This window comes from Lithobates pipiens, unplaced genomic scaffold, assembly GCF_037356315.1.
Source record: "Lithobates pipiens isolate NorthernLeopardFrog02 unplaced genomic scaffold, aLitPip1_a1.2 Scaffold_22, whole genome shotgun sequence".
NCBI classification, from domain to species: domain Eukaryota; kingdom Metazoa; phylum Chordata; class Amphibia; order Anura; family Ranidae; genus Lithobates; species Lithobates pipiens.
In genome coordinates this window covers 253,738,193-253,763,986 of record NW_027507784.1, presented here as the reverse complement: position 1 = coordinate 253,763,986, position 25,794 = coordinate 253,738,193, and the positions used below count along the sequence as shown (strand labels likewise).

Here is a 25,794-nt window from a genome sequence, read left to right as displayed (position 1 = left end):
ATGAGAGACGACTTAGTCCAGTTAATCACCAATCCTGAATAGTGACCAAATGTTCAGACAACCTCCATAGACTGTGTCACCCAAAAGGAGCATGGTATCATCGGCATAAAGCATACATTTTTTGTGGTGCTCTACGTATTGAAAGCCCCTGATGTTAGGATTAGAGCAGACACAGGCTGCTAACGGTTCTATAGCAAGTGAGAACAATAGAGGAGCCAAGGGGCGTCCCTGTCTAGTGCCCCTAAATAGACTAAAGTAAAGAGATACCTTCCATGCCTCCCTAATGGCTGGCTTCGGAGAGCTATACAACAGCTGCACCTAAGCTATAAAATCCTTTCCCAAATGTATACAGGATGGCTAATAGATAAGACCATTCAATACTGTCAAAGGCCTTATGGGTGTCGAGAGAGCAATGCCCTGTCCCCCATATTATCGGACTTGGATTGTAAATTGATCAATAACCTGCGTAAATTTATAGCTGTTGATTTCTGAGGCATGAACCCCACTTGGTCTGAATGAATTATGGAAGATATTACCTTATTCAATCTTAGGACCAGCACCTTAGCCAGTATTTTCAAGGGATATTATCGGCCTACACAAGCCTGGGTCTAAGGGATCCTTTCCAGGTTTCAACAGCAAAACTATAATGGCTTTGGACATAGAGGTAGGGAGGCACCCATTTTTTTTTTTGGCATCATTAAATAGTTCACCCAGTATGTTCACCCTCCTCATAAAATGCAAGTTTGCTGAAGAAGCGTTTCCGCTCTGCTGCCAAGGAGGTGAGTCGGCCAAGCGCAGCTTAAGCAGGTAGCCACTTGTCCCTACGATCCTTCGAGTGACAAACTCGACCTCCAAATCATGTACCAATCTCTCCACCCCCTCGCTTTGTGCTTTGGAAGCACTTTAACCACTTGGGTACCGCGCTATTGCCGAATGACGGCATTAGCGCGGACCTAGATTTCCAGGACTACGTCTATTGACGTCGTCCTGGTTACGAGCGGCCTGCGCGCCCCCTGAGGGGCGCGCGCGGCGCGCTCTGTGATCGGCGAGTCCGTGAGACTCGCCTGATCACCGATCCGTGTAAGGGGTCGATCCCGACCCCTTATCACGTGATCAGCTGTCAGCCAATGACAGCTGATCATGTGATAGAACGGAGCCGGTAATCGGCTATTATTCCTCCTCGCGCTGACAGCGCGAGGAGAAAAAAAAAAAGCCGATCACCGGCGGCCGTGATCGGGACATCAGTCCCGATCACGGCCAGCAATGAAAGGCACCACATGCCACCTGCCAGTGCCCACCTGCCTCCCGCAGTGCCATCCTGAAAAATAACAAAGTAAAAGTAAGTGCCCCCCGTCTGTGCCCATAATGCCCACAGTGCCACCCCACAGTGCCACCCACAGTGCCACCCACAGTGCCACCCACAGTGCCACCCCACAGTGCCACCCACAGTGCCACCCACAGTGCCACCCAATCTGCCTCAAAGGTGCTGCACCCCAGTGCCGCCCATCAGTGCCCAGCAGTGCCGCCCATCAGTGCCCAGCAGTGCCGCCCATCAGTGCCCAGCAGTGCCACCTATCAGAGCCACCTATCAGTGCCACCTATCAGTGCCCATCAGTCCCATCTATCTGTGGTACCTATCAGTGCCCATCCGTGCCACCCATCCGTGCCACTTATCTGTGCCACCCATCCGTGCCATCTTATCTGTGCCCATCTTTGCCCATCAGTGCCGCCTTATCTGTGCCCATCGGTGCCGCCTTATCTGTGCCTATTAGTGCCGCCTTAACTATGCCTATCAGTGCCCACAAGTGCAGCCTATCAGTGCCCACCAATGCAGCCTATCAGTGCCCACCAATGCAGCCCATCAGTGCCCACCAATGCAGCCTATCAGTGCCGCCTTATCAGCGCACTTCAATGAAGGAGAAAAATGACCCGTTTGCAAAATTTTATAACAAACTATTAAAACATGATTTTTTTTTTTTTTTTTTTTGCATCTTTTTTTGTTTGTTTAGCAAAAAATAAAACTCCGAGCTGTAACTAAATACCACCAAAAGAAAGCTCTATTTGTGGGAAAAAAATGATAGAAATTTCATTTGGGTACAGTGTTGTATGCCCGCGCAATTGTCATTCAAAGTGCATCAGCGCTGAAAGCTGAAAATTGGTCTGGGACTGAGGGGGGTTTAAGTGCCCAGTAAGCAAGTGGTTAAAAAACGTTAATTTCCCTGATAAATAGGTCCCTGAGGAAGACCTTGAATGTATCCCATACTACCTCCTCATCAGGATGCCCCACATGATCAAACCAAAAGTCAGTTATTTTTTGAGGGTTGAAGTAGCAATTAAAGTCACCCAAGATATACATCCTGGTGCTTCAACTGAAACTCAAGAACCGCTGGCAACGCCTGATGACTACATAGGGGTGGGATATAAACAAAGGCAAGTATACATTTCAAAGAAAACAGACAGCAAAGTAGAATTACATATCTTCCCTCAGTGTCAACCACACTTTCAAGTTTCTGGTAATCCAGGGAGCCATGTATCACTACACTCACCCCTCTGGAAAATGAGGTGTGAGTGGAATGATAGGCTCTGTCCACCTAACAGAATTTGGAATCTCCTGGGCTTTCCGACATCAATCGTCTGTCTCCCAGGTGTGTAAGGCGGCGACTTGGTCATCCGTTCACACTTTCACTAAATTCTACAAAGTTGACGTAAGCGCATCTTCGGATTCTTGTTTTGGCCGCAAAGTTTTGCAGGTGGCTGTGTAAGGTTGCAATTTACACTTTAAGTTACAAGTTTGTTGTGAACGCATCTTTTGATGCATAAGTTGGCCTCAGGTTTTGATGGCGGCCATTTAAGATGGCATCTCCTCTGTTGAGGTGTTCCTTTTGTTGTGGGTGAAGTTATGAAGTTATGTTTTGCTGGATGGAAAATCTCTTGTTTTTTGACACTGCTTGGGGACGTCCCTAAAGTCAAGAATTAAAGAAGCTGTGTCCGTCAATGAACGAAAGAGAAAATGGGATTTTTGTACTCACCGTAAAATCCTTTTCTCTGAAGTTCATTGACTGACACAACACCCACCCCTCCTATTTATGTTTGTACTGCTTTTTGACAAACTGAGCTGCAGGAAGCAGGGTGAGGGGTTATAGCCAGAGGGACCGCCCCCCTGGGCGGTGCTGTGCAGTCTTGCTGTTTTTACATGTTCTACCTAGTCCTCTCTCGAAGGTGGCGTGATAACCATAAGGTCAAGAATTAAAGGAGCTGTGTCCGTCAATGAAATTCAGAGAAAAGGATTTTACCTGTGAGTAAAAAAATCCCATTTTTAAGCATATAATTAATGAAGTAACTGGGAGGTTTCCTCATCATATGTGATTGTATTTGTGGCTTTCTTCCTACAGTGGAGTTCTCAACATTATAGTTGAATATGTGGAGCCATATCGACAACACTCTGACCCTTATACCTGACTGGGTATATGTCTCTCTTTATCTGGGGACAGAGATATTTTATGCATATTCAAATAGTATACTATATGATTGACGTTACATATCATTCATGTGCATGTTTAATATTATTTACTATACATAGGTATAGCAAAGCTGTAAAAGGTTTCGTAGTTGCTGTCCGATACTAACCGGTCTGCTTGGAAGAAAATGGGACCGTCCCAAAACTCTTTTCCCCAGAGGAAAAATGGTGGCCAGGGCCTAGGCATGTCCGTAGATCTTTTTTGTGGTGTAGGTTTTCCCTGCCTTACCCATTATTCCTATAGTGAACTAGAAATCCTAGGTGTGGGGAGCAAGGATTACCCTAAAGCCCTTGATAGCCAAAACTCTCTTGGTGTTGCCATGCTGTGCAGACCCCCCATAGTATACACTCAGACAACAATGATCTAATACGCCAGGGCCCAATCCTACACCCCCCAAGCCCAATGCATGGCTTAGTGACTAATCACCAATCTAGCATTTATTTATTTTCTGAGATGGAATTGATCTATAGCAGTGATGGTGAACCTTGGCATCCCAGATGTTTGGAACTCCATTTTCCATGATGCTCAATTACACTGCAAAGTGCATGAGCATCATGGGAAATGTAGTTCCAAAACATCTGGGGTGCCAAGGTTCACCATCACTGATTTATAGTGATATATTGCTCCTCTTTTTGGTACACTGTTAGACAAGAACATTAATTTAACCCTTTTGCTGCCAGGCCCTGTGCTCCATTTTTAAACTCAGATGGCCAGGCCATTTTTGCAATTTTCCATAGATTTTTTATTTTTTCCCTTACAGCTTTCAGAGTTTGTTAAAGACCCTCCAAACCATATATTTCTGAAAGCACATGACCAGTAGAATCCAATTGGGGTACTACTGATTTTTAGGGCACAATGATATTTGTGCAAATGTTTATCAAAACGATATTTTTGTTAAAAATACACTAAAATCACTATTAGATAAAAACACAGTACATTTTACAAAATTCCTACTAAATATAAAAGCTTAGGGGCGTGGCCTGGAGCGGCATGAGATAGGACGCAAGTGAGCTGAGCTCCGCCGAATATCCTGAACGCATATCCTGAGACCCAGACTGCAGATTCTCCCCACTCTAGCTGCTCCCCGGGCAACCCCTGGGCACATGTCGCCGCCGAGAAGGAAAGCGGCGGCGGCCGCTAAACTGTCCCAATTCCGGCATGATGAGGCAGACCCAGCAGACCAAGATGGTGACTCCATGCAGGGGGAGGAGAGCGCGCAGAGCACAGACACAGCCAGACTCCTGGATGCTGTAACAGCATGTAAAGAAGCTATCACGAACTGCCAGACCAACCTCACAGCAAGGATTGAAGAGGTAAAAGTAGATATCTCGCTGGTTAGGCAAGACTTTCAAAAACAAAGGGAGAGAGTTACAGAGGCAGAGACCCGCATGAGTAATGTGGAGGACTCCCCCCCCCCCCTGCAGATCTCCTCAGAGGCCATGCAACATCAGGTGAATCAAATCCTACAGAAACAGGATGATATTGAGAACAGGCTTTGCAGGTGCAACCTGCGCTTCATAGGCCTGCAAGAGGGGTTGGAGGGAAGGGACCCCCCAACTTTCCTAGAGACGCTTCTATCCGATACATATGGAAGGGAATCGTTTGTAGTGGAGCGAGCACACAGATTGTCGGGCAAACCACTGCCACCGGGGCACCTCCCCGCACCTTCATTGCCAAATTCCTGAATTGCAGGGACAGGGATACTATCCTTCACCTCAGCAGGGAAAAAGGGAACATCCTGTTTGATAACAAAACCGTAGAAATCTTCCCCGACTTCTCTGCTGAAGTTCAAAAATAACGCAAAAACTTAATGGAAGTGAAAAGGCGCCTGCAGATAAGAACATAAAGTTGTTCCCGGCCCGTCTGCGTGTGGAAGGCACCGACTGGGCCCACTTCTTCGATGAACCTGAGACAGCCTTGACATGGCTTGAACACTGAGATGCCAACAGATCACTTGAATCACCCTACTTCCCCCATCCAACATACCTGGCTCCATTGTTATTGCATGGGGTGGGATCCTCATCCCTTACACCCAGAGAGGGGTTTGGAAAATGCATGATAACATTGCTTACTGTCTCCACCACCCTCGGGTCCCAACGTTTTGGGATGCCATGTTTGACAGCGTCCCCTCAGCCTCATATTGTCACAAGTCTCCCACAGCTCCTCTGCACCTAATATTGATACATCCTGTGATAATATGCTTGGCGAAATGGCATCTGACTGCATACTGACAGTGCTCACTGACCCAGATAGCCACCCACGATCGAGGAGGCTGTGTCCTCCATGTTTTAGGATGTCCTGCTCCACCAGGAACATTCCTCTAAGATTCGAGACAGCTCCTTTTACAGATTGGATGAGGTACCTGTTGACAATGTTGCCATTCCCTACCCTTGGCTACATGCCAAATGCTGCACCATTGTTACCAAATTCACCCACGTTTGGGTCGAGACTTTATCTTTTAATATTTTCGACTGGAATATTCAGATAAGGTCCCTCCTTGCCAGTGGAGGGGAACACCTTACCAACAAGCTCACCTGGACTAATGAGCACGATCCTATAGTGTGTCACATAGCACAGCAAAGTTTCGCCCAGTGCCTTATTATGCACTATTTATGTTGGAACAAATGGCAAAACATTGTGCTATCATACTATGACACCCTCATGTGTATTTTGTTGATATAATGCCATTCTTTCACAGGCTGGAAAATGTTTATGCCCTGTTGGCTATTTGGGTTTAATGCCCGCACTAGTTGGGGTCAGTGCAGGGCGGGGTGGGGTGGGGGTTTAGAAGGTTTACAATGGTTAAAGAAGTTCTTTTTATTACAGCACATATTTGTCTTTCTTGGTGCCGTACGTATATGGTGGTGCAGTCGGAGCCCCTCCCTGGCTGGGGGGGGGGGTGCTTGCTGTACTGACCTGGAGGGATGGCCCGTTTCCTGGAGTTTCACCATTTTACTGTATACAATCATGGCCACATTAAAATTCCTCATGTGGAATGTGAGGGGAATGAGGGACCCCATTAAGAGGTCAGCAGTTTTTGGACAACTTAAAAAGATGAAAGCAGACGTGGTGGCCTTGGTGGAAACACACGCCGAGGGCCCTATGTTAAGGGCACTTCGGCGTCCTTGGATAGGATGGGCGTACCACTCTGTCCACACCACACACTCCAGAGGAATATCCCTATTAATTGCTAAACACACCCACTTTGAACTCCAGGATTCGGTAATAGACCCTTTGGGTAGGTTTGCATTCATAAAAGCAAAACAACACGGGGACATGATCCATATAATGGCATTTTATGTACCTCCGCCCTTCCAGTTTGGTGTACTGACGGAGGGTTTCAACTACATGGCACTCCACCCTGCTGTTGCGGCAGTGTGGATGGGGATTTTAATAATGTGATGGACAAATCTTTAGATAAGATGACCGACCCCACGCAGAGCTCACCGCGCACCCAACCGACGAGATTCGCCCGACTTTCAATGATTTTACCCTACACAGCAGGCGTACTCCTGCATCTCCGCCTCCCACCAATCTATGTCCCGAATAGATCTTATACTCTTCTCCAAATTACTCCTACCTAGGCTCACAGATGCAGGCTTTCTGCCCAGATCACTGTCTGATCATTGTCCATACTGGGATAAACTTTCCTTACTGCACACACATCCCCCGACAACGTAGCACCTGAATCCCTTTTGGTTAACTATCCTACCGGAGGAAAATGACCTGGAATCGGGCTGGGAGAAAAAGGAGTCAGTGCGATCACAAATAGTCTGGGAAGTGTTAAATACATGCTAGAATGACCCAAATTAACAGAGTGAAGTGTTCCTCCACGACAAACATAGACGAGGCGACACATAATTTACAGACTGTGGAGAGAGACTTTATCAACGACCCCATGACAGAGAAGGCAGGTAGACTTAAACTATGCTCTAGAGCACTGGATCAATTGATTTATAAAAAATTCAAACAAAAACTGCTTTTCCTCAGGCAGAGGTCATTTGAGCATGGTGAACGAGCGGGTAAGCTACTAGCTTACTTAGCTCACAATGACGAGAGACCCCCAGTGGTGATCTCCCTCCACTCGGAAAAAACAATATATAAAAGCTTAACCTGTATTGAGTTAATAAATTACAAATATTTGTAATTTTTAAATTATGGCTTTTTTGAAAAATGGTAAAAACTGAATGTACGCAAATATTGTAAATAACATTTCTCAAAAAATCTGAAGGTTTTCATTGCTCCCTTATTAAATATAAAAGCTTAACCAGTATTGAGTTGATAAATATTTTTAAATTTGTAATTTGTAAATTTTAAATTGCACCTATTTGAGAAATCGGACGCACGCAAAAAATTTCTTTAAAAATCTGGAGGTTTTCTTTTTTCACTTACAGCATTCAGAATTTGTAAAAGACCCAAACCATACATTTTCTGAAAGCACATGACCAGTAGAATAAAAAGAAGGTGCTACTGATTTTAAAAGGCACCGCGATATTTGCGCAAATGTTTATCAAAACAATATTTGATCTAAAAATACACTAAATACACTAAAATCATTAATAGTGGATTTCTACATGGTAAAATGTACAAAATTCCAGCTAAATTCCTAGTAACTATAAAAGTTAATACTGTATTGAGTTAAAAAAAAAAATTGGAATTTTTTTAAATCACACCTTTTTGTGAAATGGTGAAAACTGAAGGTTTACTCAAAAAATCTGATTACTATTTTTCACTTACATCTTTTAAAATTTGAAAAGAACCCTCAAACTAGACATTTTCTAAAAGCAGATGAACTGTAGAATTAAAAAAAAAAGTGCTACTGATTTTTTGGGCCCGCAATAATTGCACAAATGTTCATCATATCGCTATTTTCACAAAAAAAATACACAAAAATCATTAATAATGCACATAAACACAACGTAACTTACAAAATTCTGTTTCTGTGTCTGCTCTGCATCAGCGGAGCAGATGCAGACCTGTCATCCGCCTGCTCAGCAGGGGTTTAGCAGACAGATGACCTGGGGGGGTTGCCGTCCCCCAAAAAAGTTACTGGGTCTTACTAGTTTTATTTTGTTTTTATTTTCCTTTTTACATTTTTTTACAGTTATATTTCTTTTCATACATCAGGGGACACAGAGCCGTTGTAGTTACTATGTGGGTTAATAGGCCACCTTTAGGTGATGGACACTGGCACGGCCTCAGACCAGAAGTGCATGCCCTATATAACCCCTCCCACTGCTGGGAGTACCTCAGTTTTTTCGGCAGTGTCTAAGGTGTTGGTCACGAGTAAAGATGTGCTGTGCTGAGCTCCACTGGAGCAATCCTTGCTGGGGCTAGCCATGCTGACCGGATCCGTTCACAGTGTTTTTTAGTGGGCCTAAGGAATGGTATCCGGGCCTCGTGTCCGAAGAAACTAGGTTTTGCTTGCGAATGCTTCTCTTTTTAGAGAGCTGGACCCTGGGATCCAGTACTTTTTGGTAGTAAGGAGTGCTGTGTCAAGTTCAGGATTGTGGGTAACCTCTAGGTTCCCCTGCTCCCGAAGGTTTCGGAGCCCACATGAAGGGTGAAGATTGGGTTTATCACAGATAACCCTGCGGCGGGAAGGTAAGTGGAGTTTTCTAAGAAATAACTTGGATTTTCTTATGAATATCTCCTTTAAGTATATAATGTTGTCATGCCTATGTGTCACTCCTGGGGGCTGTATTGAGTAGTCACTGCCTTATGCTGGAAACAGCGCTGTGTCAGGAGCCATTACTTCCTCCTTCTCCTCTGTCCAAAGCAGCAGATCCTCTGGTAAGCAAGAGGGGGGACTGGTCTCTCCATCTGCAGCCCCCCTATGTTGAAATTACCCCCCTCTGGGAAATTGTAAGCCCAAAATCACTCGTTTAGAAACCCCCCCCCCCACCATAGCAGCTGTATGCTAGGCACCTATAGTCCGCCGCTCACGCGGGAAAACCCTTTCTTTTAAAAAATAGGGGTGGGGCCATAATCAGGGCGGGCTAACTACGTCAGCGCTCTCAGACGCCAGACACACGTGGAGTACGTTTTTAAAAGCACTGTGTGTGTTGCTGCTGCTGGCTGTGGAGGGACACAAGAGCAGAGGTGGCTTACTTCAGGTTTGGTGACACAGGCATTCCCCCTAGACACTTTATTACTGTTTCCAGTTAGGCATTAATAGCAGCTTTGTAGTGCTGGACTATAGCCTAGCAGGGTACATTCTTTTTGGTAGTGCCTCTGCTTTGTGCTTCAGGCTATGAATGGAAGAGGGACCAGGAACTCCACAAGGGTTCTAGGGGCTCGATGGTTTCACAACAACCTAAATCCATGTCTAAAAGAATGTCATCCTCTTCTGAGAGTGATGCGGCCGGTCATATTGAGCCGTCAGGGGAAACTGATGTTGCAGCAGTGCTGGACACTTAAGCTCATATAATACAGTGCCTTGCGAAAGTATTCGGCCCCCTTGAACTTTTCAACCTTTTGCCACATTTCAGGCTTCAAACATAAAGATATAACATTTTTATTTTTTGTGAAGAATCACCAACAAGTGGGACACAATTGTGAAGTGGAACGAAATCTATTGGATTTTTGAAACTTTTTTAACTAATAAAAAAATGAAAAGTGGGGCGTGCAAAATTATTCGGCCCCCTTGCGTTAATAATTTGTAGAGCCCCCTTTTGCTGCGATTACAGCTGCAAGTCGCTTGGGGTATGTCTCTATCAGTTTTGCACATCGAGAGACTGAAATTCTTGCCCATTCTTCCTTGCAAAACAGCTCGAGCTCAGTGAGGTTGGATGGAGAGCGTTTGTGAACAGCAGTTTTCAGCTCTTTCCACAGATTCTCGATTGGATTCAGGTCTGGACTTTGACTTGGCCATTCTAACACCTGGATACGTTTATTTGTGAACCATTCCTTTGTAGATTTTGCTGTATGTTTGGCATCATTGTCTTGTTGGAAGATAAATCTCCGTCCCAGTTTCAGGTCTTTTGCAGACTCCAACAGGTTTTCATCCAGAATAGTCCTGTATTTGGCTGCATCCATCTTCCCCTCAATTTTAACCATCTTCCCTGTCCCTGCTGAAGAAAAGCAGGCCCAAACCATGATGCTGCCACCACCATGTTTGACAGTGGGGATGGTGTGTTGAGGGTGATGAGCTGTGTTGCTTTTACGCCAAACATATCGTTTTGCATTGTGGGCAAAAAGTTTGATTTTGGTTTCATCTGACCAGAGCACCTTCTTCCACATGTTTGGTGTGTCTCCCAGGTGGCTTGTGGCAAACTTTAGACGAGACTTTTTATGGATATCTTTGAGAAATGGCTTTCTTTTTGCCACTCTTCCATAAAGGCCAGATTTGTGCAGCGTACGACTGATTGTTGTCCTATGGACAGACTCTCCCACCTCAGCTGTAGTTCTCTGCAGTTCATCCAGAGTGATCATGGGCCTCTTGGCTGCATCTCTGATCAGTCTTCTCCTTGTCTGAGCTGAAAGTTTAGAGGGACGGCCAGGTCTTGTTAGATTTGCAGTGGTCTGATTCTCCTTCCATTTCAAAATGATCGCTTGCACAGTGCTCCTTGGGATGTTTAAAGCTTGGGAAATCTTTTTGTATCCAAATCCGGCTTTAAACTTCTCCACAATAGTATTACGGACCTGCCTGGTGTGCTCCTTGGTCTTCATGATGCTCTCTGCGCTTTCAACAGAACCCTGAGACTATCACAGAGCAGGTGCATTTATACAGAGACTTGATTACACACAGGTGGATTCTATTTATCACCATCAGTCATTTAGGACAACATTGGATCATTCAGAGATCCTCGCTGAACTTTTGGAGTGAGTTTGCTGCACTGAAAGTAAAGGGGCCGAATAATTTTGCAGGCACCACTTTTCAGTTTTTAATTTGCTAAAAAAGTTTAAAATATCCAATAGATTTCATTCCACTTCACAATTGTGTCCCACTTGTTGGTGATTCTTCACAAAAAATTAAAATTTTATATCTTTATGTTTGAAGCCTGAAATGTGGCAAAAGGTTGAAAAGTTCAAGGGGGCCGAATACTTTCGCAAGGCACTGTGTATATATATATATATATATATATATATATATATATATATATAATCTCACATCACAGGAGGTTTTTTCTTCTACCATTTCTAATTTGGAAAAGAAGACTGATGCTATGATCACTCTACATAGTGGGTCCAAACGTAGCAGATCCCCATCCAGTGCTCAGGGCCATCCTATTGAGGTGCCAAGGGGCAGGGGATCAGGAGGATCTTCAAAGAGATTTGGAAAATACTAATATATCCTCTTCCGAGGATCCTAATACAGAGGGAGTAGTATCACACGACAGAAAAACAATAGACTGCCAGCGCAAAAAACGACCAATCTATATTTTAGTTTGCTGCAACCTAATATAAAAGTGTCACTATGTGAACAAATTTAATTTCAAAATATATATAACATGGATTGCGCTAACTATTCCACAATGTTTTACAAAACCCACAAAGTGCTGTGCATATATATCAATATTTCCTACAAAACTGCTTACTCCCTCCTCAGATGCTAAATGTCACAAAATTACTATATAACACTTCCACAGTGTGTATCAAAACCCACAAAAATAATGTGATTGTGTTGGCACCACTCTAGAACTGCCTACTTCACCCACATCACGGGTATACCACCTCTACAGTGGTGTCAAATGGTATAAAGTGCAATACATTAATGTAAACAATGCCTTAAAAAAAGACGCAATATACCCTGCGAAATGCATAGTGGCTGCTGGGAACTCTGTTTACTACTTCCGGTGTACGAAAACGAGGCTTGGAACGCACTCGGTAATTGTGGGATGCATGCCGCTACCCAGAGGGGACTGAGATTATAGGGGAATGGATCTAACCCATATCCCTCCGTACACGGCTGGACATGCTTGGTGCCGGTTTAGGCACAAGCACATGTGAGTGTATATTTTTTGTCATTTTATAATTTTTTTATATTTTTTTTTGATATACTACACTATGATGGCCATTTATATATCTTTGTGAGAAAAACTAGCGAGAGGTTTCTATTTTTTGCTTGGAGAGGCAGTTGGTAAAATCCCCAAAAGGAGTGGTTATCCTAAATGAACTAAAGGCGCATATGCAGATTTGATCTGGTGAGTGGCCATTGCAGCTGGTGGTGGTGAAGTCACTTGTTTGAACATAAGAAGCACTTTATTTTAATGAAAAGAAGCACCTTAAAATAGGAGGAATTGATCGACACTGGAGTGATTATTCACTTAGGATATGTATTGTGCACTGGAATTAATTGTTTGATACTGGAGTGATCACTCACTTAGGACATTCATTGTGCACTGAAATGAATTGTTTTATATATATATTTTTTAAGGCATTGTTTACATTAATGTATTGCACTTTATACCATTTGACACTACTGTAGAGGTGGTATACCCATGATGCGGGTGAAGTAGGCAGTTCTAGAGTGATGCCAACACAATCACGTTATTTTTGTGGGTTTTGATACACACTGTGGATGTGTTATATAGTAATTTTGTGACATTTAGCATCTTTGAGGAAGGAGTAAGCAGTTTTGGAGTATCACACGACAGTTTGCTTGTACACTCTCTTACTAAATTGGTCGTTCAACCTTTTTGCTGCCTGCAGAGCAGACTCTTGATGAACTCGCCTCTGGTTTGGGATCACTAAAACCTCCCCCATCTGGGAATGCTTTTCCTGTTCATTCATGGCTAAAAAAAGCTTATATATTCTGAATGGGAACATCCGGAGAAACAGTATTATCCTCCCAGAAAGTTTTCTACACTATATCCTATGGAGGAGGATTTCTATAAGCAATTGATGCTGCAATCGCCTCAGTGAACAAAAGTCTCACGTGTCCGGTGGATAATGCAATGATGTTAAAAGATCCAACAGATAAAAAATTGGAACAACTTTTTAAAAACAATATGTCTTTGGCAAGTTCAGTAGTGCAGCCGGTTCTTGCGGCAATTGGTGCATCTCAGTCCATTAAGGAACAGTTTGTGGAGATACTTAAGATTCTGCCTGATCAGCAGGCCCAGCAATGGGCTGGCGTATCAGATGCATTATGTTTTACAGTAGATGCTATGAAAGATTCCATCATCCAAGCCTCACGGCTTATGCTAGGACTAGTGCATTCTTGCAGAGTTCTGTGGCAGAAAAATTGGTCAGCCGAAGCACCGTGTAAGAAACTCTTGGCCAGTTTCCCCTTTCATGGTGAATGGCTATTTGGGGACGATCTAGATAAATACATCCAAAGTCTCGACGGCCTCCACCTTCAGGTTCAAGGGGAAGACCCCAAGGGCAGCACCAGGGTCAAAAGAGGTCTTGGGGCAGAAAGCCCGCAAAAAACAGAATGCTAAAGCCACCTTATGAAGGGGCGCCCCTGCTCGCTCGGGTGGGGGGAAGGCTTCTGCAATTTTCAAAGATCTGGCAGGAACAATGTCAAGACAGATGGGTGGCTTCCTCAGTTTCTCTAGGTTACAAACTAGAGTTCCGAGAGTTTCCGTCTCCTCGTTTTCTAAGATCAAATGTTCCCAGGGATCCAGAGAAAAAGAAGTCTCGTTTTCTAGCTCTGGATCATCTCTTATCCCAGCTGGTGATATTAGAGGTTACCTTAGAGGAACAGGGCTCAGGTTTTTATTCAAACCTTTTCACAGTTCCAAAACCAAATGGAGAGGTAAGACCCATTCTATATCTCATAGATCTGAACAGGCACTTAAATATCCGGTCCTTTCTCGTTGAATCAATCTGATTGGTTGTTTCCATCTTGCAAGGAGGGGAGTTTTTGGCATCAATCGATATCAAGGATGCATATCTTCACATGGAAAACAATATGTGTAGCGCTAAAAATTATAATCATATACATGAGCACTAGTTAAAAGTGACAATAATATATAATATAATTTGAAACATAAAAGTGCCCAAAAATATTTGTGTATAAAATCCAAGGTCCCAAGGAAAGACCCTGTAAGTGCTGGAAAAAAATGTGTGAAACGGTACATAAGCCAATAGGAGAGTCTCAAAAGATCTTCCTTCCTATAAGCCTTGATGGAAGTATAAGTGAATCAAATTAATCCCAAAGGTGATACACACACGGTGAGGTACTCTTACCAAATGTGATGGACACACATACCAATGGCAGTGAGTCAATAAGGCCTGTATTTCTCCTGCGCAAACCGCCTGAGATGGATGGAGGAGCAGCTCACAATTCACAGCCACTAAGGTGTAGGAAGAACCGCAGATATGTCACCCAAGTGTGTCTTCCCCAAGCTTTGGAATTAATTTTTCTGGAATTCCTTTTTCACTTAGGACAGTAAAATGCTGCCACAACCTCAGGACATCGGACCTCAGAAACGGAGAACCTGTGACTCTACACATCACTGACTGAGAAACACCCACCACACTGCCCATACACAAAGGACAGGGGCAGGAGGAGCACAGACAACCCTGGACGTACACTGCTTCTCCCAACACAGATGCGTCACGATTCCACACAGCCTATCTTCACGTGCTAATATTTCCCACTCACCAGAAATTTCTATGCTTCGAGATAGAAAATCATCATTTTCAGTTTGTGGCCCTGCCATTCGGTCTAGCCACCGCACCGCGGGTGTTCTCAAAGATTCTGGCACCTCCTTTAGCCAGATTAAGGGCTCAGGGTATAACTGTCCTAGCCTATTTAGACTATCTACTTTTAATAGTCCATTCAGTCTCTGGTCTAAACCAAAGTTTAATCACAGCTGTATACTACCTGGAATCTCTGGGTTGGATACTCAACCTAGAAAAATCCTCTTTTAAAACCATCAAGGATGCTCAAAAGGCCTTCGACAGGGTGGACTGGGGATTTATGTTCCAGACATTGGAAAAAATGGGAATTGGACCAAGGATGATCCAATGGATCAAAACATTATATTATCACCCTACAGCAACTATAAAGATAAATGGGTCTCCCTCCTTGCCCTTTGAGATGGAAAATGGGACTAGACAGGAGTGCCCTCTGTCCCCCCTTTTATTTGTATTATCGTTAGAGCCATTACTTTCTACGATTCGAAATAATCCGGATATTACAGGATTTGAAGTGGGGAAAGAGGTACATAAATTGGCTTCCTTTGCAGATGACGTATTGTTCTACATTAGCAACCCTAAGAACACATTACCTAAGTTTTTTTTATAAAATTATTTTTATTGACACATTACCTAAGTTAAATAAGGCCCTGGAATATTATGGGGAATTGTCGAATTTTAAAATTAACCAAATAAAATCTTAAATTTTGAACATCAACCTTAGTAAACAAGAAGTACAACAGATCCAAAAAGAATGCAAATATATATGGAGTAAAGAGTTGAAATATTTAGGTATAAAACTGGCAAATTCATTAACGAAGATATATCAACTAAATTACATCCCACTATTAAACGAAATTAAAAAAGAATTTAGAAGACTTGGTAATAGTCCATTATCATGGCTGGGACGAATAAACGCATTAAAGATGTATATCCTCCCAAAGATCTTGTACAAATTCCAGATGATGCCGATCGAAATCCCTGCTGGTTATTTTTCAAAGTTGAAATCCTTATTGCTTAAATTTATATGGAAGAATAAAAAACCAAGGATTTCCTATTCAATATTAAAACAGGGAAAAAAGCGAGGGGGGCTTGCAGTCCCGGATATATACAACTATTACAAGGCAATAATGCTGTCTAGAATTGTCGAATGGGTGGGCGAGACAGGAAATGAGAAAAGGTGGATACACCTAGAATACACATATAGCAAGGCACATTTAGATAAAATAGTATGGAACCCTCCAAAATTTTGGGTTTTGGATGCAAACACAAATGAGCTGACACGAATAGCATTTAAAATTTGGGATGGGGTTTATAAAAAATTTAATGGGCACTTTAATTCACCGTTTATAGCACTGAAGGAAAATTAGTTTTTTCCCCCGGGGAAAAAGGAAATAGGAGGTAATTGGATAAAAAAATAAAAAATACAAATAAAAGATATTATGAAAGAAGGGAAACTCATAACACTTAGGGAATTAGCACATAAGGGCTTAATGGTAATGTGTGAATGGCGGTATCTCCAGCTGGCCCATTTTATTGGAAGCTTACCTCAACCAATAAGATCTGGAGAGGAGCTGACCATGTTGGAGCGACTTTGTACAACAGACAACTCTAAAGGAATCGTATCCAGGATGTATGGACTGTTGATGTCGGTGGGAGAGCTGGAGACCCCGCCATATATCAAAAAGTGGGAAAAGGAATTAGGAACACAGAGGGATAAAGACACAATAAGCATAATATTAAGATTAACACATTGTCCGGCAATAGACAGTAAAACAGCCGAAATGAACTATAAGTGCCTAACTAGATGGTACAACACGCCGGATAAGACTGCAAAATACCAACAGGGAAGATCGGCAGAATGTTGGAGGGGCTGTAAAACCACAGGAACAATGGCACATCTATGGTGGGGATGCCCAAAAATCTAAATCTATTGGGGAAAGATCTTGCAAAAGATAAGAGAAATAACTAAAATAAGCGTGAAGGCGGATCCTTGGCTTGTACTTTTCCACGGAACAAAGAGTAACGAAAAACAATATAAAAAAAACTATCATCCCACACCTCCTTAACGCAGCGAAGAAATTGATTCCTAAAAAGTGGCAGGAGGTGGAAAGTCCAACGATGTGGGCGTGGGTAGAAGCAGTTGAAGAGGTATATAAGATGGAAAAGTTGAGTAGTGGAGAAGATAATAAAAGAGAAGCAGTAATAAAAAATTGGAAATGTTGGAAAGATTTTAAGAAGGATTGGAGTTACGCAGAATATTTAAGACCATAATAGACCAATATGGGAGGAGGATAAGAGGAGACGGGGAAAACGCTGACATTTAGCTTGGGAAAAGAGGGGGGGATGGGTAATGGGAATAATAAAGAGGTGTATGATGAATAAAAGATATGAATTTAATAAGGGAAAATAGTTAATTTAATTGTTATTGATATTGTTACTTTCTGATATATAATGAGATGTTACAATGATGTGAAGACGAAAGGAGACAGTGATGAACGGAAAGTTGATTTATGTCCCTCTAGAGAATTCGCTGACGTGGCAAAAAAAAAAAAAAAAAAACATCAAGTACTTGGGGCTGGTCATAGATGCCATACAGAAAAAGGTAATCTTACCCCAGACAAGAATCAGTTCCATTATAGGACTAATAGAATTTGTCAAAGCAAAGAAAGATCCACCCATTCAGCTGTGCTTGAGATTGTTGGGGAAAATAGGGGCCTCCTTCGAGGCTGTCCCTTATGCAAAGTTTCACTCAAGACTGCTACAAAACACCATCTTGCCGGTCTGGAACAAGAGGGTTCAGGCTTTGGATTTTTCAATACGCTTATCCCCCAATGTACGTCAGAGCCTAAATTGGTGGTTGATATCCAGCAACCTCCAAAAGGGGAAATCCTTTCTGCCAGTATCCTGGAAAGTGGTGACAACGGATGCCAGCCTTCTAGGCTGGGCAGCAATCCTGGAAGAATCTTCTGTCCAGGGGAGATGGTCCAAGTCAAAAAGAACCTTGCCCATCAACATTTTGGAGATTCGGGCAGTATGTCTGCCCCTAGAGTCCTTGACACTCGGGCTACGGGATTGTCCTGTCAGGATTCAATCTGACAATGTCACGGCTGTGGCTTACATCAATCACCAAGGGGGCACAAGTAGTCGTGCAGCCCAAAGGGAGGTGAATCGTGTTCTAGCTTGGGCAGAAAACATTCCTTGCCTAGCGGCGATTTTCATTCCAGGAATAGAGAATTGGCAGGCGGACTACTTGAGTTGTCAACAGTTATTTCCGGGGGGAATGGTCCCTTTACCCTGACATCTTCCTAGCGATATGTCAGAGATAGGGTATTCCGAACATGGACCTGTTCATGTCCAGATTCAACAACAAAGTCGACAACTTTGTGTCAAGAACAAGGGATCTGCTAGCATGTGGAACAGACGCATTAGTCTTCTCATGGAATCAGTTTTCACTGATCTATGAGTTTTCTCCAATTCTGCTACTTCCTCACCTTCTCCGCAGGATCAAGCAGGAACGAAAGGAGGAGATTCTGGTGTTCCCAGCATGGCCCAGAAGATCTTGGTTTGCCGAGATCATAAATATGGCAGTAGGAGTCCCCTAGACTCTGCCATTATGGCCAGACCTTCTCACACAAGGTCCGGTATTCCATCCTACCTTACGGACATTAAATTTAATGGTTTGGCTATTGAAACCCACATTCTAAAGGACTGTGGGTTATCTCTTTCAGTAGTGTCTACTTTGGTTAATGCCAGGAAGCCAGCTTCCAAAATCATTTACTACAGAGTCTGGAAGGCATATGTTTCCTGGTGTGGATTCAGGGGTTGGCATCCAAAGAAGTATGTCATAGGTAGGATCTTTGATTTTCTGCAAATGGGATTAGAAATGAAGCTGGCCTTGAGTACTATCAAAGGCCAGATCTCTGCCTGGTCAGTGTTTTTTCAATGGCCTCTCGCTTCTCCCTCTCTGGTGCGTAGTTTTATCCAGGGGGTAACATGGATCAATCCCCCTATCAAGGCACCTCTAAATCCTTGGGATTTAAATTTAGTCTTCTTGGCTTTACAGAATCAGCCTTTTGAGCCTTTACGGGAAGGAAAATAATCTTTTTGGTTGCCATTTCTTCTGCTAGAAGAGTATCGGAACTAGCGGCTCTGTATTGTAAAGAGCCGTACTTGATCATGCATAAGGATAAGGTGGTTTTGCGTCCTCATCCTGAATTCCTACCAAAAGTGGTGACATATTTTCATTTAAACCAAGATATTATTCTACCTTCTTTCTTCGCAGAGCCTTAATGTAAGGAAGAGAAGGCACTACATTCCCTTGATGTAGTAAGAGCGATCAGAGTCTATTTAAAGGCAACCGCTCAGGTTCGCAAAACAGATCTACTATTTCCAAATGGATTTGTCATGCGATTGACCATGCTAATGGTCTAGGGGTTCACATACGTTTTCCACCTTCACTGTGAATGTTTACATGGTATGTTCAATAAAAAACATGGTAACATTTAATTCTTTGTGTGTTATTAGTTTAAGCAGACTGTGATTGTCTATTGCTGTGACTAATGCCGCGTACACACAATCAAACAATCGGGTGGAAAAGTCCGGCAAACTCATGTCCGCTGGACAATCCCCGTGTGTAGCCTCCGGCAGACTTTTTTGACACAGAAAGTACGGCGGACTTAGAAAGTAGTTTTGCACTCCAATCTTCCCGCCGGACTCGCATTTCGACGGACAATCCGGCCGTGCGTATGCCAGTCCGCCGTACTTTTGAAATGAACGGACTTTTCCCGCCTGGAGAAAAGTCCGCTCATTTTGAGCAGGTCTCCAGGTAGGCGGGGCCCACGAAGGAGACGTCGCTGGCCCCGCCACCTGGTATGGACTTAAATGGGAGCCCCAACGCCTAAAAAAATCGGCGTGGGGGTCCCCTCCAGGTCCACATCAGACCCATGTCCGAGCACGCTACCCTTCTGGCCAGGAAAGGGGGGACGAGCGAGCGCCCCCCCTCCTGAGCCGTACCAGGCCACGTGCCCTCAACATGGGGGGTGCCTTGGGGAAGGGGGGGCCGTGCGGCCCCCCAACCCCAAAGCACCTTGTCCCCATGTTGATGAGGACAAGGGCCTCTTCCCGACAACCCTGGCTGTTGGTTGTCGGGGTCTGCGGGCAGGGGGCTTATCGGAATCCGGGAGCCCCCTTTAATAAGGGGGCCCCCGGATACCGGCCCCCCACCCTATGTGAATGAGTATGGGGTACAATGTACCCCTACCCATTCACCTGTGAAAAAAAGTACAAAAAAAACACAACACAGGGTAAAAATAGTTTATTGCACAGCTCCGGGGGTTTTCCGTCCTTCGGGGGTCTTCTTGCCGGACTCCTCCTCTATCTTCTGCTAGCTCTTTTACTAGCGGAGGAACCCGGCTTTCTTCTTCGCCACCGCCCTCTTCTTCCGACTTCGGGGGTCTTGTCCCCTTCTTCGGTTCTTCTGCCGGGCCACCGCGCCTTCTTATAGCTCTTTTACAGGCGGTGGCCCGGTCTTCTGTCGCCGCCGCCTTCTGTTCTTCTCTTCTTCTCTTCAGATGCTTACTCGTCGCGTCCTCCGCTCATAATGACGGGGACCAGGCGCGCGGCGACTTATATAGGGACATCACTGGATGATGTCCCCGCCTATTATGATGTCACAGTCCCAGCATCCTCTGGGACTGTGACACCATAATGGGCGAGGACATCATCCGGTGATGTCCCTATATAAGTCGCCGCGCGTCGGGTCCGTGCCATTGTGAGCGGAGGACGCGATGAGTCAACATCTGGAAAAGAAGAACAGAAGGTGGCGATGACAGTGGCGACCGAAGGCAGAAGAACCGAAGAGGGGGACAAGACCCCCGAAGTCGGAAGAAGAGGCCGGCGGCGAGGAAGAAAGCCGGGCTCCTCCGCTAGCAAAGGAGCTAGCAGAAGATAGCGGAGGAGTCGGGCGAGAAGACCCCCGAAGACGGAAGACCCCCGGAGCTGTGCAATAAACTATTTTTACCCTGTGTTGTGTTTTTTTTTGTACTTTTTTCACAGGTGAATAGGTAGGGGTACATTGTACCCCATACTCATTCACATAGGGTGGGGGTTGGTATCCGGGGGCCCCCTTATTAAAGGGGGCTCCCGGATTCCGATAAGCCCCCCGCCCGCAGACCCCGACAACCAACGGCCAGGGTTGTCGGGAAGAGGTCCTTGTCCTCATCAACATGGGGACAAGGTGCTTTGGGGTGGGGGGGGCTGCGCGGCCCCCCCTTCCCCAAGGCACCCCCCATGTTGAGGGCACATGGCCTGGCTCGCTTGTCCCCCCCTTTCCTGGCCGGCCGGGTAGCGTGCTCGGACAAGGGTCTGATGTGGACCTGGGGGGGACCCCCACGCTGATTTTTTTTTGGCGTTGGGGCTCCCCTTTAAGTCCATACCAGGTGGCGGGGCCAGCGACGTCTCCTTCGCGGGCCCCGCCTACCTGGAGACGTGCTCGAAATGAGCGGCCTTTCCTCCGCGTGTGTGGGCAAGTCCGTTCATTTCAAAAGTAGGGCGGATAGTATGGCGGACTTAGTACGCCATATTAGGCCGCTGAAAAAGTGCCGTGTGTGGGCAAGTAGCCTGTTCGGAAAGTCGGACGGACAGTCCGGCGGGAAGTCCGCCAGACTAAGTCCGTCGGGTAGTCGGCTATGTGTGTACGCGGCATTAGATGAAGATCAGATCACATTTTATGACAATTTGTGCAGAAATTCATATCATTCCAAAAGGGTTCACATACTTTTTTTTGCAACTGTACATTTACCAGATTTTATCAAATCGATGTTAAAGGTCATGAGGATATTGCCTTTGGGCATAGTGTACTGCAGTATGAGTCCTCTAGCCTCTTTTGCCCTACTTTTTTTGTTGTCTCCCTCCCTTCAGTTGCCATTGCTATGGGACATCCCACATAGTAACTACTATGGCTCTGTGTCCCCTGATGTATGCAAAGAAAACAGGATTTTTAAAAACGCTTACCTGTAAAATCCTTTTCTTTGATGTACATCAGGGGACACAGAGGTCCCTCCCTCCTTTGTTATACACTTGTATTGCTTGGCTACAAAACTGAGCTACTCCTAGTAGTGGAAGGGGTTATATAGGGAGTGCACTTCTGGTCTTAGGGCGTGCCAGTGTCCATCACCTAAAGGTGGCCTGTTAACCCACATAGTAAGTACTATGGCTCTGTGTCCCCTGATGTACATCAAAGAAAAGGATTTTACATGTAAGCTGTTTTAAAAATCCAGTTTTTTTTTTATATCTATTTTTTTGGGGGGGAGAAGGGGGGTGTATTTGAGATATTAATTAGTGCTGGGGGGGAGAATGGGGGGTGAAGGGAATAGAAAGGGGGGGAGTAGTTTTAGGTGAAAGTTAGCGGCGGGAGGCTGCTGAACAATTCTGATATAAGTTTATGGTCATTGAAGTGACCATGAGCTTATAACAGAGGGAGAAATGAGATCCATAGCAGTGAAAGGGTTAAATACTTTGTTGCAATTAGCTATAGTTTCATAGTTAGTAAGGTTGAATAAAGACACCAGTCCATCCAGTTCAACCTGAGTGTCCACAATTGTCCCTGTACATTGCACACTCACATCAATCCCTACCCTCAAGGAGCCCACAATCCAAGGTCACCATTGATATACTAGGGCCAAGTTTGGACAGAAGCCAATTAACCTACCCGCATGTCTTTGGAGCGTGGGAGGAAACCGAAGTACCCGGAGGAAACCCACGCAGGCACAGGGAGAACATGCAAACTCCAGGCAGGTAGTGTCGTGGTTGGGATTTGAACCAGCGACCCTTATTACTGCTAGGTGAGAGTGCTAACCACTACACCACTGTGCCGCCCTATATGGCTATATGGCCACATCTGTGGCTGGCCATGGAAGTCGTGGTTTAGCTATCATAAAATCCCACTGTATGTCGGAATAAAATTCACCCCAAGCTACAGGCATAGGAATTGGTAATTTGCTTTCTATTTTCAAACCCATTCTTAGATAGGAATTATCTCCTCTGTGCTTAGAATAACTCAAGGCCATACTATTTTATCTCAAGAAATCCAAATTACTGAAAAAAGTAAAGAAGCTTTTTGTTACTATTTGCAGGAACCAAATGAGTTGCTAAGATGTCTAAGAACACATTAGGCAGGTGAATCACTTTTGCCTTTTCAGTGCACACTGTACATAATTTTAAAAGTGGAACCTCACAATGGATTTATATCATTTCAAAAGTCTTTGGCTTCAAAATTGACCAAGAATTAGTGGTTTTCCTCAAGTTACCTATAAAGCTGCCACCTGGTCCAAATTTCATACAGTAATTTAACACGTCTGGATTGCCCTGCTGTCCTGTCATGACTGTGGTTTGTAGAATAGTTCCTACAAGCCGTAGACCCACCCTAATAAAGTTATTTCTAGCTTATCCTTGCATGTTCTGTCCTAGAGGATAATTTGGGAAAAGAGTTAGTTACCTGGTAACTCCATGTCCATGAATCTTCCAGGACAGCACAATTCCCCTCCCTATATTCTGTGTTGTACGGTGTTATGTTTTTCATTAGTTGCCTTTGTTTTTTTCCTTAATACTGAAGACACAAGGTGCCTGTGCTCTTTTTGTTTGTGGATGTGGTGTTTCCTGTTTTTAGGTAGGCAGTGCTTCTCTCCCATGTGCTGTCCTGGAATATTAATGGAAATTTAGTTACCAGGTAACTATGTTTTATATATGGCGTTCAATAAATGTGAGAATTTGAGGTGGTTCAGGTGCACACTAATCTTGATCAAAGCTTTCCTTTTTTTCTTTAGTTTACTTTTTTTTTTTCAAATGATGGAGCTGTGTGCTGTAAACAAAAGGCACCACAATGAACAGTTGACCATGGGAATGCTTTGCTTTGAGCCCCCTATAAAGGCCCTATCAACATAAAATTGAAAAAATGTAAGAAATGGAAAGAAAGGTTTGCTATTGGCGACCGCTGGCCTCAAACTAACCACAAAGTTAAGTGGAAAAGAGCCTGCTTTAATAAGAAAAAAGGTCAGCCTATCGTTGACTTCCCAAAGAGCTAGAAATCAGAATTACAGTTTTATGAACCTAATCTCTCCCAATGCAGTTTGTCAGCTTTCCCTGAAACCATTTCCATTTGTCTGACACTATGGCTGCAATGTGACTCCCACCCCCTCTTTTTTTTAGTAAGGAGCTGTCTTAAGCCAAAAGTTATCAGATGAATCTGCACAAAAACTCATCAGGGCTGCAAATCTCAAACTTCCATAATTTTCTTTGAACCCATAGTAGTGGTGAACCCAAACCTCATCCTTTATGTACAAGGAATTTGATAAATTTTTTTGTCCCGTGTAAGGTGCGAATTTGCCTTGTGTTTTAAGGTGGACAGGTGCGAATTTACCGCAAATTTCAGGAGGCAGACAGTGAACAATTCACAATGATGTGAAATGTGTGCTGTGAGTTTACTGCTAGTTCAATTGAAGCCTATGAACATAAAATTTGCACTGCACCATAGGAATTCGCATCGCACCCGCAGTCAATGCACACAGGACCCCTTTTTTTTTCTCGCACAAAATTTGCAACGCATAGATGTGAACCAAAGCCATGAAATAACATTCTTTTTACATGACCTGCAAATCTGTGTGTTCCTAAATGTATCCAACCTGCTGTAAATTTGCATCAGTGTGAACCCAGGCTTAAGGCTCCTATGTTTTTTTTTTAAAGTGCAATGGACAAGTCTTATAGAATTATATATTGACAATTGAAAGCAAAAGTGTGCTATCCAGTATCAGTCAAGTATAAAACTTAACTTAAATGTGCTTTTTTTCCCCTACAGAAACTATGTGGAGAAGTGGAATAATAGAGGCATTGAGGTTGTGGCTTGGACAGTTAATACAGCCTCTGAGAAGTTATATTATGAACACATCCTGCACAGTAACTACATCACCGACAGCATGGTAGAAGACTGTGAGCCTCACTACTAACTTGACCACTGCGGGGCAACCTCTAACCTTCTTTTCTAGGGTGCTATTAAAGGGAAGAATCTCTATCACTTAATTTATTTTGTGCATATGTCCATAGTGAACTTTTTGAGTCCTTTTAAAGTGTATAAACTTTAAAACATACCTGTTAAACTGCAGTAATTTGTGGTGCCTGCAGGCATCTATAGTAGGGTCTTTGTGCCTGGAGAGGATCCTTTGCTAGAGTTATGCCCTACCACTTTTATTCAGATGTCAAATGCTACAGCTTTTTATAGCCAAAAAGGTTTTGGCATTTGTAAGTTAAATTATATGTGGTGGAGCTTAGCTGTAAGATGAGGGTAGGACTAAGTCGTACCATTTTGGATCCGACTGCGACTTGAAGTCCGACATGCATCTGACTTCAATGAACAGGGACCCAACTTTGATCCCCGACAATACCAGGCATTATGTGTGGTATGAATATTTAGGGAGAACTCCACACACAATGTAAAAAAAATAAAAATGGCATGGGTTCCCCCTCCAAGAGCATACCAGGCCTTTTGGTCTGGTATGGATTTTCAGGGGAACTCCCACACCGAAAAAAACTGCATTGAGGTCCCCCAAAATGCATACCAGACCCTTATCCAAGTACACAACCTGGCAGGTCAGGAAAGGGGGTGCATACAAGGCTGCATGCTCTCAACATG

The 25,794-nt window shown here is 44.0% G+C and overlaps 1 protein-coding gene across 1 annotated transcript in view; it reads left to right on the top strand.

Annotated features, from left to right (window-relative positions):
* GDE1 (glycerophosphodiester phosphodiesterase 1) overlaps nucleotides 1–25,179 on the top strand; it is a 66,027-nt gene extending 40,848 nt beyond the window's left edge. The window contains exon 6 of the mRNA XM_077448953.1: nucleotides 24,964–25,179. Coding sequence (XP_077305079.1) covers nucleotides 24,964–25,111 — 148 coding nt within the window. The 3' untranslated portion in view covers nucleotides 25,112–25,179. The remainder of the gene's footprint in view (nucleotides 1–24,963) is intronic.
* The last annotated feature ends 615 nt before the right edge of the window (nucleotides 25,180–25,794 follow it).